General features: G+C 36.5%; 1 protein-coding gene across 2 annotated transcripts in view; it reads left to right on the forward strand.

The window, feature by feature from the left end:
- Positions 1-12214, forward strand: part of LOC122113987 (pleckstrin homology domain interacting protein) — a 103938-nt gene that overhangs the window by 67682 nt on the left and 24042 nt on the right. For both annotated transcript variants that reach the window (XM_042687124.1, XM_042687125.1), the window contains exons 22-29: positions 3115-3191; positions 3477-3705; positions 5954-6073; positions 8137-8244; positions 8630-8754; positions 8883-8965; positions 11865-11976; positions 12147-12208. In XM_042687124.1, coding sequence (XP_042543058.1) covers positions 3115-3191; positions 3477-3705; positions 5954-6073; positions 8137-8244; positions 8630-8754; positions 8883-8965; positions 11865-11976; positions 12147-12208 — 916 coding nt within the window. The remainder of the gene's footprint in view (positions 1-3114; positions 3192-3476; positions 3706-5953; positions 6074-8136; positions 8245-8629; positions 8755-8882; positions 8966-11864; positions 11977-12146; positions 12209-12214) is intronic.

The raw sequence follows: 12214 nt of genomic DNA on the forward strand, positions 1-12214 counted from the left end.
TTGAGATAGTCTTCCCTACCCTGCGTGCGATATTGTCGAGTTGATCTCCCAGTTCTTGAACTTGGTGATTATCTTGCCTCAGTCTCTTCAGTAACTGGCGATATAGGTCCATAGGTACAGTGTCTCCTGCCTGTGTTACTCAGGAGGCTGAGATCTGAAGATTGTAGTTCAAATCCAGGCCTGGTCAGGAAAGTCTGTGAAACTCTGACCTCCAATAACCAGCAAATAGCCAGAAGTAGAGTTGTGGCCCAAATGGTAGAGTGGTATCCTTGAGCAAAAACTCAGGTTCAGTGCCCAGACTCTGAGTTCAAATTCCAGGACTGGGACCCAAACACAAAACATAAAATCAATGAGAACTGATTATTTGTGTTAAAAGGTTTTTTTTGAAATATTTATAAAAGGTATGTCTTTTATATGATTTCACAAAATATAAATGTGATTTAGTTTATTATACATTTCCAAGATTTTGTTACATGAAAGAAATTTTACTGAATTTTTCAGTTCTTTTCAAAACTAATTTGCTGATACTTTTATCTTTTCAGAGAAGCTACATGAATTTCTAAAGCAATACCTTGAATAGAATATATCAAATACATTTTTATATTTTAGGATTTTGTATTTAGAATATAATTAATTCTGATTTTCTTTTTTTTTCTTTTTTTGGGGGGGGGGGGGTCCGGTCGTGGGACCTGAACTCTGGGCCTGGACGCTGTCCCTCAGCTCTTCAGCTCAAGGCTAGCGCTCTACCACTTGCGCCACAGCACCACTTCCAGCTTTTTTCTTTTTGCTTATGTGGTGCTGAGGAATCGAACCCAGGGCCTCGAGCATGCAAGGCTAGCGCTCTACCACTGAGCCAGCTTCCCAGCCCAATTCTGATTTTCTTTAAGGAAGTGACATGAAACATGGAAAGAATCATTGTTGGCATAGATTCTGGTTAGGTTGAGTAAAGATTAAATTTGCTATGTATTAGTTTTTGATCTTTTCATACTTGGCTTAGTTTTCAAAACTCTTTGGAATAATCGTTTAGTTCACATTCTTCAATAAACACCAAATTCTCCCAAAACATCTTTTTTTTTTTTTGCCTGCAAAGGAATGTACTTTATTTCCTTTTGAAAAATGGTTCAGGGGCTGGGAAGGTGGCTAAGAGAGACAATGCTTGCTTACCATGCATGAAGCCCTGGGTTCTGTTCCTCAGAACCACATACACAGAAAAAGCTGCAAGTGTTGGTGGGCTCAAGTTGGTAGAGTGCTAGCCTTGAGCAAAAGAAGCTCAGGGACAGTGCGCAGGCCCTGAGTTCAAGCCCCAGGACTGGCAAAGAAAAAAAAAAAGGTTTATTGTACCCAGAAATTAGTAGTATTGAGCCAGGCATTGGTGGCTCATGTCTGTGTAATCCTAGCTATTAAGGCGGTTGAGATCTGATATTTGTGGTTTGAAGCCAGCCTAGGTAGGGAGGAACACTGAGTCTCTTATTTTCAGTTAACTACCAGAAAGTCAGAAGTGGAACTGTGGGTCATGGGGTAGAATACTAGCAAAAAGCTCAGAGACACTTCCAGGCCCTGAGTTCAACCCCCGCCCCCCCCATGATTGAAAAACAAAAACATAGAAGCATTTAACCATTTTTATAGAGATATTTCAAGATTTTGAACTTAAATAACTTGGGTTTAAATTAAGCCTTTTAATTATTAATTACACTGCCTTAGGCAAATTTCTTAGTGTTTTTGAGCTTCAGTTTCTTTTTTTTTTTTTTTGGGTCCGGTTGTGGGGCCTGAACTCTGGGCCTAGGCGCTGTCCCTCAGCTCTTCAGCTGAAGGCTAGTGCTCTACCACTGGAGCCACAGTGCCACTTCTGGCTTTTTTCTTTTTGCTTATGTGGTGCTGAGGAATCGAACCCAGGGCCTCAGGCATGCAAGGCAAGCGCTGTACCACTGAGCCACCTTCCCAGCCCCATGCTTTAGTTTCTTTAATGAAATAATCTGATGCTAACACTGTTGATACCAAATGAGATGATATAGATAAAATACTTAGAATAGTTTCTGACATACAGTAGAAGCTTACTAAATTGGTGGGTTATTATTATTGGATTGTAAAGTTTTTATGAGCAAAGAAGACTGATGAGATTTTATGACCTAAACACCCTGATTTTAGGAAGAAAATACCTTCACCCTATAGTAGTTGCCTTTGAGTCATAAATATTTGCTTTAGGATACAGTCTAGTTATATTTTAATCCTTTCTCATTTGGGTAAAATAAGGCTACAGTTAGGATATCTGTTTTGGTATGTTAAAGATTTCAATAATAAGTTCACCATAAATGTGAATGATTTTGTGGCTCTGAAAGCATCTACAGTAGTAACAAAAAACTTAGTAGTAACAAAAATACCAGCCAAGCTACTTAGGACATATGTTCCGAGGATTGTGGTTTGGAGCCAGCCTAGGAATACAAATCCATGAGACTGTTGTCTCCAATTAAGCAGCAAAAAACTGGGACTGAAGAGAGTGCTTAAGTGGTAAAGTGTCAGCCATGAATAAATAAAACTGAGTGCTAAGGTCTTCAGTTCAAGCTCAAGTACTGTCCAAAGGGAAAAATTAGTCTAAGAAGGTACAGTACAATGACTCACACCTGTAGTCCTAGCTGCTCAGCAAGTGAGGATCAGAAGATGATATTTGAAACCAACAGTACCCTCATTTCAACCAGTAAGCTGGGAGTGTTGTTTACCTATCATTCCAGCATTCAGGAGATAGAGGATAAACAGTCATGAGATTAAATTGAGCTGTGTTGTGAGACCCTTTGTCAAAAACACCAGGTGAGCTGGGGATTGAGATACATATCACTTTGGGGTAGAGTGCTTGCCTGTCATGTATAAGGTCTTGGGTTCCAATTTTCAGCACAGTTTTAAAAAATTAAAACAATTTCTTTCAGTAATAATTGGTATTATGACTTTGTATACATTTACTTATTGCTGTTTTGAATTCAAATGTAAAGGCTATGCTTTGGAACTAACCTGAGACAGGTGTTAATTATCCCAATATTGTTGTTATTAGAAGATAGCCCTGATCCTGTAATTATAGGATATTCTTCTATAAAATAATGCAATAATGTCTTCGATGTCTTTTAGGAAGGGGAGGTAGTTGCTGTCAGTGGTGGAACTTCTGAAGAGGAAGAGAGAGCATGGCACAGCGATGGCAGTTCTAGGTAAGTGACAACTTTTACCACTCAGTTTTATACAAAATCTCTAGAAAGTGAAATTTTTGTAGAGATTGTATGGGACTTCTCCCTCCTTTCTTCCTCCTCTTCCTGTTCTTCTTCCTCTTCCTAAAGAATTTTAAAAGGTTTTGGAATTAAAACAATTTTTTTTAGTTTATTGGTTATGATGTACTGTTTTAGTATTCCCCTTTATTGTGACATTTCTTTTCTGTTTTATAAAAGTCTTAAAGTTGTATCCTACATATAGATGATACATAAAAGCCTTTTCCTTAGTGATTACTCCAGTGATTACTCAGACTGGACAGCAGATGCAGGAATTAATCTGCAGCCACCAAAGAAAGTACCTAAGCTTAAAACCAAGAAAGCAGAAAGCAGTTCAGATGAAGAAGAATCTGAAAAGCAGAAACAAAAACATATTAAAAAGGAAAGGAAAAAGATAAATGAAGAAAAAGATGGACCAACATCACCAAAGAAAAAAAAGCCCAAAGAACGAAAACAAAAGGTTGGTTTAAAAGAATTACAAACTTAGTGCTTTCTTCTATGAAAATAACTCAAAGCATACATTTTATAAGTATGATTGATCCCAGGGGTATTGGTAATTTGAAGCCAGTCCAGACACAGTTTTATGAGACCATCTCAGCTAATAAGAAGCAAGTCACAGTGGTGGTACATGCTGTGTCTGTGAGAAGCATAAATGGGAGCATTGGAGTTTGGGCCAGCTGGGTAGGAAGCAAGATGCTGTTAGAAAAACAAGCATTAAGGGTTGGGGGAGTGACTCAAGTAACAGCATCTGCCTAGAAAGTACAAGTTTTTGAGTTCAAAGCCTAATACTGCCAAAAAATGTATGTGTTGAACATAGACATTGTTGAAGTTTATTAAATAGTAAGAGAAAGACTGAAGTACATACTACTTTTTAGGCTTTCAGATAATATCAAGACCATGTGCTCACTTTTTGTGACCAATAAACTGCTCAGGCATAGTTTTATTCTTATCCATGACACTTAAAATATTAAGGAGCCAGGCTCCAGTGGCTCACACCTGGAATCCTAGCTACACAGGAGGCAGAGATCTGGGGATCATGGTTCAAAGCCAGCCAAGGCAGGTGAGCCTAGGAGACTTACCTCCAATTAACCACCAGAAAACTAGAAGTTGAGCTGTGGCTCAAGTGGTAGAGTGCTTGCCTTGAGCTGAAGAGCTCAGGGACAGCGCCCAGACCCAGATTTCAAGCCCCACAACTGACCAAAAAAAAAGTAAAGGATTTGGCTTGACAGTATTTCCTTTGTTAAAAAACAAAAAATACATAAGAAGCATAGGTGAGAAAGGAAAAGAAATATCTCAGACTATTTAGAAATATAATGCCCACTTCATGGAAATAATTAACCTCTGTAGTACTACTTAACCTTTTTGAAAATAACATTAGTTCTTAATAAGATCAGAATGTAAAATTTTTTTCTTGATTTGTTTTATGGAAAGGTTAGCCAGTGTCTCCGGCCTGTAATCCTAGTTATTTAGCAGGCTGAGATCTGAGGATCAAGATTTGAAGCCAACTTGGGCAGGAACATCCTTGAGACTTTTAATCTCTAATTCATCACCAGCAAGCCAGAAGTGGACCGTGATGCAAATGGTAGAGGGCCAGCCTTGAGCAAAAAAGCTAAGGGAAAGTGCGCAGCTCTTGAGTATGCCTCAGTACTGGCACACGTGTGGGCACAGGCACACCCACATACAAATTTGTACAATTGTATTTTAAAAGAGGAGACTCAAAGAGCTTATCATTTGAGATTTGTGGCTATGTCTTGCCTAGTGTTATCAATGTTATCAATAGATTTTTATTTTGCTATTTCTGTCTCAGTGATTTAGATTGCTTAAAACAGCTGTTGCTGCCGCCAAGAGTTTAAGTTATTTATTTTTATTAAGTATTTTTCCAAAGAGGCTTCTATTCTAGAAGTGAGGTTATGAGTACAGTGCTTTCTGATCAGTGCCCTCTCTTTCATTTTTCTCTATCCTATGTCTGCCCTCAAATCACATAGTTCAACATTAATGTTGAACACAACATTGAACACAGCGATTGCATTCTTGTGCCCTTCTTCCCATTGCCTACCCCCTCAACCCAGAATGTTTCATTTTGTTTTAACAGCTAGTACTAATTGGTCAAAGAGGACCAATTAGGACTCTTCCATTTATTTTAGGTTTTTACAATGCCTAAGAGTAAAAATACCTGGCCAAAGGTGCTGATGTTTATCTATTACTGGGTTTTTTTTTTTTTTTTTTTTGCGGGGCGGGGGGGGGGGGGGGGGAGGTTTAGTCGTGGGGCCTTGAACTCTGGGCCTGTGCGCTGTCCCTCAGCTCAAGGCTAGCACTCTACCACTTGAGCCACAGCACCACTTCTGGCTTTTTCATTTTTGCTTATGTGGGGCTGAGGAATCAAACCCAGGGCCTCAGGCATGCAAGGCAAGCGCTCTAGCACTGAGCCACCTTCCCAGCCCCGTCTATTATCTGTTATCCCAGCTGCTTGAGAGGCAAAAGTCTCCTAGGAGGATTACAGTTCCAGGTCAGCCTCGTCAAAATTAGTATGCCATTTATGAAAATAAAAAAAAGTCCCAACCAAAAGAAAAGGGCATTGATTTGATGTCAGAGCCACTTGCCACAGAAGCCCCTACAATGACTCAAATAAAAGAAGAGAAAGATTCTTACTCCCCTTTGAATCTCTGTAGTAATGTAATATTGCTTTGTAATGTTCTGTATTTCCGTAGAGACTGGCTGTGGGAGAACTAACTGAGAATGGTTTGACATTAGAAGAATGGTTGCCTTCAGCATGGATTACTGACACCCTTCCGCGAAGGTGTCCGTTTGTGCCCCAGATGGGTGATGAGGTACTTTTCAATTATCTTTTTTTTTCCTTCACGTAATAACCTTCAAATAGTAACTTTCATGTAATTACGCTTTATCTTAAATACAACTTTTTATTGCTCTTGAAACACATCTAGAAGACTGCAGAAGCTTTACAAAAGTATTTTATCCTGGAGAGTCATAGCAGTGATGGAGAAACTGCAGCTATCAGGAAAGATCAGCTGATAATCTTTTAAGACCATTGCAAAATTGTGATAATTGTCATTTTAAAAATCCGCATTTTTTGATAGGTTTCATTGCTAGTTTTTTTTGTAAATAACATTTTTTAAGAAATAAATATATGACATGTTAAAGGAAGATAATATTTGAAAGTTTATTTTTATTTGCTAATTTTTGTCAGTTGTGAGGCCTGAACTCTGGGCCTGGGTGCTGTCCCTCAGCTTTTCAGCTCAAGGCTAGCTACCACTTGAGCCACGGCGCCACTTCTGGATTTTTCCGCTTATGTGGTGCTGAGGAATTGAACCCAGGGCCTCATGCATGTAAGGCAAGCATTCTACCACTGAGTCATCTTCCCAGCCCCTACAGTTTATTTTTAATTTAATTTTAGTTTGGAAAGTTTTACCTGTGTTTGTGATTTATTCTTAAAATCTATAAACCTCAAATAAGACTTTTCCCTGTGGAGCTGAGTTCACACTTTTCAAGCACTCTACACTGGGCTATATCTTCCAACCCATATTTCAGAGCCTGTGATTCTAGCTGCTTGATAGGAGGGAATTGGGAGGTCACTATTGAAGAACAGTCCATGCATAAAAACTGACATTTGAATTACGGGCTGGGCTGGATGGACTGGCTGGCGCTTACCTGTCATCCCAGCAACCCCACACAGTTGTAGCACTCATTGCCTGGCAGGCCCTAGCATCAAACAAAACCCTATCTTTGGAAGTCAACAATGCAAGAATGGGCTAGAAAGCATGACCAAACTTAGAATGGCTGCCTAGCAAAAGTGTACAGCTCTGAATTCAGTAGCTAATACTGCAGAGAGAAACAGACTGACAGATTAGCACCAGAAATTAGAATGAATTGAAGAATTTAGATAATTCCCTTGGGTGGTAACTTATTTGATACACAGTTTAACCAAGAATGTTATCTGGTATCCAACAACATAATAAAAGAGTTGTAGAGCCTTCTTTAGTAAATACGCTCACTCATAGTAGTATAATATGGTTACTGACCATTTAATAATAAAAACAAAGTTTTAATGCAAGAATGACTATAAAGAAGGTTGAATTTCTTTAAAGACTTTTTGCCTCATTATAGTGTTTTTAAGTAGACCAAAAGTTAGTGCTTCCTTATTGAGTCAGACTTTTGAAGTTGTGTTTTTCAGTTGTTGGTGCTTGAACAGTCAGTATGATTAAAAAGTCCTACTATTCAGTACCATTCCTTAGTTTTTTTCCTGCCATCTTCACTGGGTTTCAAACCCAGTGCTTTTCTTTCTCACATGATAGTGAGCTACATCCTCTCTCCTTAAGTCATTCCTGTATTTGAAATCCTAGACACCTGAAGCAGTAATGAAATATATATAGGTAGGACAGTGTCTATTCCAAAATGTTACTAAGAATTTAACAGCAGTTTAATAAGTTCTCCTATTTTATAGTGATGGAGAAGGGGTACTTGATAAAATGTTTCAAGTAGTAGTTATGCAAAGTAATTTTTAGCAGTCATTTAAGTTGGATCTTCATGAAACAGGGATAAATATATGCTTTCTTATTAAGATGTGTTTTAAGGATTGAACTTAGATAAATAATGAAATTAAAAATTAACTACTCATGAATTTCTAATATATATCCAATGTCCTGTAATTTAGAATACTTTGATTACAGCTAAGAGGCTTTTAAACAACTTGAAGAATGGAGGTATAAAAAATTAATACTAGAATTTCTAGGACTAGGTTTTCAGCCGTTAGATCCACAGTTCTGCCAAAAAAGTGGAAATTCTTTAGCTCAAAGGATATTGGATTTTATCTTCAGTTTTAGGTAAGTCTTAGAAATACCTAGATTTAAAAATTGTGATTTTATTTGCTCTTTAGGTTTATTATTTTCGACAAGGACATGAAGCATATGTTGAAATGGCTCGGAAAAATAAAATTTATAGTATCAATCCCAAAAAACAACCATGGCATAAGATGGAATTACGGGTATGCCACTGACTTACTCATACAAAGATAAGTTCATGGAATTTATAGCAAGTTACATCGGGAGTTAACTCTTTTTATGATAAGAAACTGTATTGTGAAAATGCCTTGTTTAATTGAAGTAGTCCTGAGAACAGAAGGTGAAAATTGGCCAACACTAATATCTACATATTTTAAATTCAATGAGTATGTCTAGATTTATCAACTATAGTTCAAAATAATCTTTTTTTTTAGTTGTATTATAACTTGCAAATCATAAGATGTACCAACTGTAAGGACATAGCTCAATAAATTTTTGCACATACATACAGTAATCACCTAGTTCAAGATCAAAACCAAGAAATGTTGTTTATTTTGTAAAGGTGATGCCTTATTTTCTCTATCTTAGGAACAAGAATTGATGAAAATAGTTGGCATCAAGTATGAAGTGGGATTACCTACCCTTTGCTGCCTTAAACTTGCTTTTTTGGATCCTGATAGTGGTAAACTGACTGGCGGATCATTTACCATGAAGTAAGGACTGTTGAAAGAGGCAATGGTTTTATTAGTATTGCAGTATTTTTCAAGATTCAGATGAATTTGAACATGTCTTAGATATTTTTAAGTGTATAACCTAATCAATTGTTTCTATTTATAATTAGATACCATGACATGCCTGATGTTATAGATTTCCTAGTCTTGAGACAACAGTTTGATGACGCAAAATATAGGCGGTGGAATATAGGTGGGTAATTTTTTCAGAAGCCATGGATGTTTTTAATACATCCTTTTTTCCTTAAGTGATTTGCCTTTTTTTCAGAATTTACGAAATCAGAAAACTTCCATTTGTAGTAATATTAATGTAAGATAATGTTTCAGAGGTATTTTTAAGTTTTAATAAAACTGAAAATTCCTTAGTTGATACTTATGTTTCATCTCTTACATTTGGTAACTGTTATAAACCACTTAGAATTGTTTTACATGTTAAGCTGAATTGTTATCCATAAATATTAACAGGATTCATATTCAAAGATAAAATTGCCTTAATAAATTGAGTATAATTTGGAAAGACACTTAAAGCCAAGCTGTCTTTTTAGAAATGTTAAAATCATAAACTCTTAGAAATTTTAAAGTCACAAAAGTTCTTAAGGCATTAAATATTAATTTTTATAAAAATAAATTTGATCTTCATTTCAGTTCTTCTCTTGCCACTCACCACGTACTCTACCCTCCTTCAGTTATTTTTCAGGGAGTGTTTTTTTTTACTATGTTACCCTTGGCCTGAGACCATCCAGGTCTCTGAGCCATTGAGCCCAGCCTAAATCAAATGTTTCAAATGATAATTTTTATTAAAAAATTAATAATTGTAAAAAATGGTAATTTTTATTAAATCTTAAAAAGATTAGCATTAATTATGCATTGAATTTTTCTTGAAGTTAATCATTAATTGGTGTTTTGTATCATAAGTAAAATGTATCCACCTATAAACTGCCATTTAAAATCTCATTAGTAATTTTTACTTTAGTCTTCCCTTGTGTTTTAAGGCTTACTCTGACTGGTAGACTACATTATTTTCTTAAATTTATTGTTATTGTAAGACACTGCTCTTTGTGGTTAATCATACATGCATTACCCAATTAATTTTCTTTAGCTTTCTGTCCTCAATCTGTGTAGGCTCACACCGGTAATCCTAGCTACTCAGGAGATCTGAGGATCACAGTTCAAAGTCTACAGGCAGGAAAGGCCATGAGTCTCTTATCTTTTATTAACCACCAGAAAAGTCAGGGACAGTACTCAGATTCTTTGAGTTCAAGCCCCATGACCAGCACCAAAAAAGGAAAAAGAAAAAAAGGTTGATGGAAATCACCATTATGTCTACATGAAGTTATGGTGATGTGAAGATTGCTGTTTATTAAATTATAAAGTAGCTTTAAGATGGTCATCCGTCTACATCTGGGGAACAAGTACAGACTTATCTAGTACACTATATTCATGTTTCCTATTAACATTGCCTGTTAAAATACTCAAATGAAATTTGTATCTAAAATCATGTAATTTACTTCTAGTTCCACTTATCATATTTCTCTTGTTTTTTTTCTTTTATAAGGCATTTTATGCATACTTTTATAAACTTGTAAATCATTTGGTAATAATGAGATGATGATTTTTTTTGGGGGGGAGGTCCAGTCGTGGGGCCTGAACTCTGGGCCTGGGCACTGTCCCTCAGCTCTTCAGCTCAAGGCTAGCGCTCTACAACTTGAGTCACAGCGCCACTTCTGACTTTTTTCTTTTTGCTTACATGGTGCTGAGGAATCGAACCCAGGGCCTCATGCATGCAAGGCAAGCGCTCTACCACTGAGCCACCTTCCCAGCCCCAAAATAAAACTGATTCTAGTTTATTTTTCCTTAATAGTATGTTAAAAATAAAATACCTTAATTGAAGGCATTTATTAAAACATCACCATTTTTTTATAGATGGGAAAAATTAAAAAATAATGTATTCAAAGTCATACAGATACTGTGTTTAAATGCAAGTCTTTCAGATTTTCACCTATGCTAACTAGGAGAAAACTCAAAAAGTATTGTGAAAGCCAAAGATAAATAAACCATACACAAAAAAGAAGAAAATGTCTTCCTCTTTTCTTATGATATGGAGGAAAGCTGAGAAGATTTAGATCAGAAAAGGCTGTAGTGTTTGTAGCTTATTTAGGACTTTGAAAAGCAGTGCAATACAATGTAATTGTTTTTTGTTGTTGCTGTTGCTGCTGGTCCTGGGGCTTGAACTCTGGCCAGGGGTACTGTCCCTGAGCTGCTTTTGCTCTAGGCTGGTGCCTTACCACTTGAGCCACAGGGCCACTTGTGTGTCTTTTTCTGTGATTATATTTGGAGCTAAGAGTCTCATGGATTTTCCTGTTAGTCTGTCTGTGAACCTCAATTCTAAATCTCAGGATTACAGGCATGAGCTACCAGCACCTGGTTTGTGATTGCTTTTTGGTAATGAATTAGACAAGGGAACATTCTCAGTTTTATAAAAATTTGGGTTTGTTGTTGTTGTTAGTACAGAAAAGGTTGTGTATCTCTCTCTATATGTGTGTGTATATATATACATATATATATATATACACACACATATATATAATTACACATACATACCTCGAGATTATTTGAGAGGAAAGAGGGCAAGTTGGGGTTTTTTTTGAGCCACACCCAGAGCCCTTACTTACAAGGCTGATGTTTTGATTGTTGTTTGTGTGAAGTGAAATACAGAAAATAAGAAATTAAAGATGGACTATGAATATTTATTGAGTGGAAATTACCTAAATTATATATGTAAGTAAAATGTTTGGATATAGTCCTGATGGTGAAATTAAAATGCTGGATATGCAAAAGTGCTAAAGTGAATTTTTCATATCTAAAGGAATATAAGAAATGGGATTAAGTCCTCTTCAAGTGTGCTTATTAAGCATTTTATCACACTCTCAGTATTGCTAATTTTACATATTTATTTTGGGAATATGTGGGTTCATTTTCTGTCTTGCAAAATCACACAAGAAGTTTTAAGTCCTTATAGCTGTACTTTAGGGAAAAGCAGTTAGATGCAACAACATATTTCAGAGTAATGATATGGTTTTGTTCTTTTCTAGGTGACCGTTTCAGATCAGTCATAGATGATGCTTGGTGGTTTGGAACAATTGAAAGCCAGGAACCTCTTCAACCAGAATACCCTGATAGTTTGTTTCAGTGTTACAATGTTTGGTAAGAAAGTATTTGTATTAATTTTAGTTAGGCTAGACTTACTTTCAGCGTTTTTCCCATATGTTGAGGAAGAAAAATACTTTTCTCAAACACAGAAGTAATTGTTCATAAAATGGGATTAAAAATTTTTTTACAGTTCAATAAGCATATTTTTATTTTCCTTTCTAAAGCTGGGACAATGGGGATACAGAAAAAATGAGCCCCTGGGACATGGAGCTTATACCTAACAATGGTGAGT

Source organism: Dipodomys spectabilis, unplaced genomic scaffold (assembly GCF_019054845.1).
Source record: "Dipodomys spectabilis isolate Male_0828 unplaced genomic scaffold, ASM1905484v1 ptg000102l, whole genome shotgun sequence".
NCBI lineage: Eukaryota > Metazoa > Chordata > Mammalia > Rodentia > Heteromyidae > Dipodomys > Dipodomys spectabilis.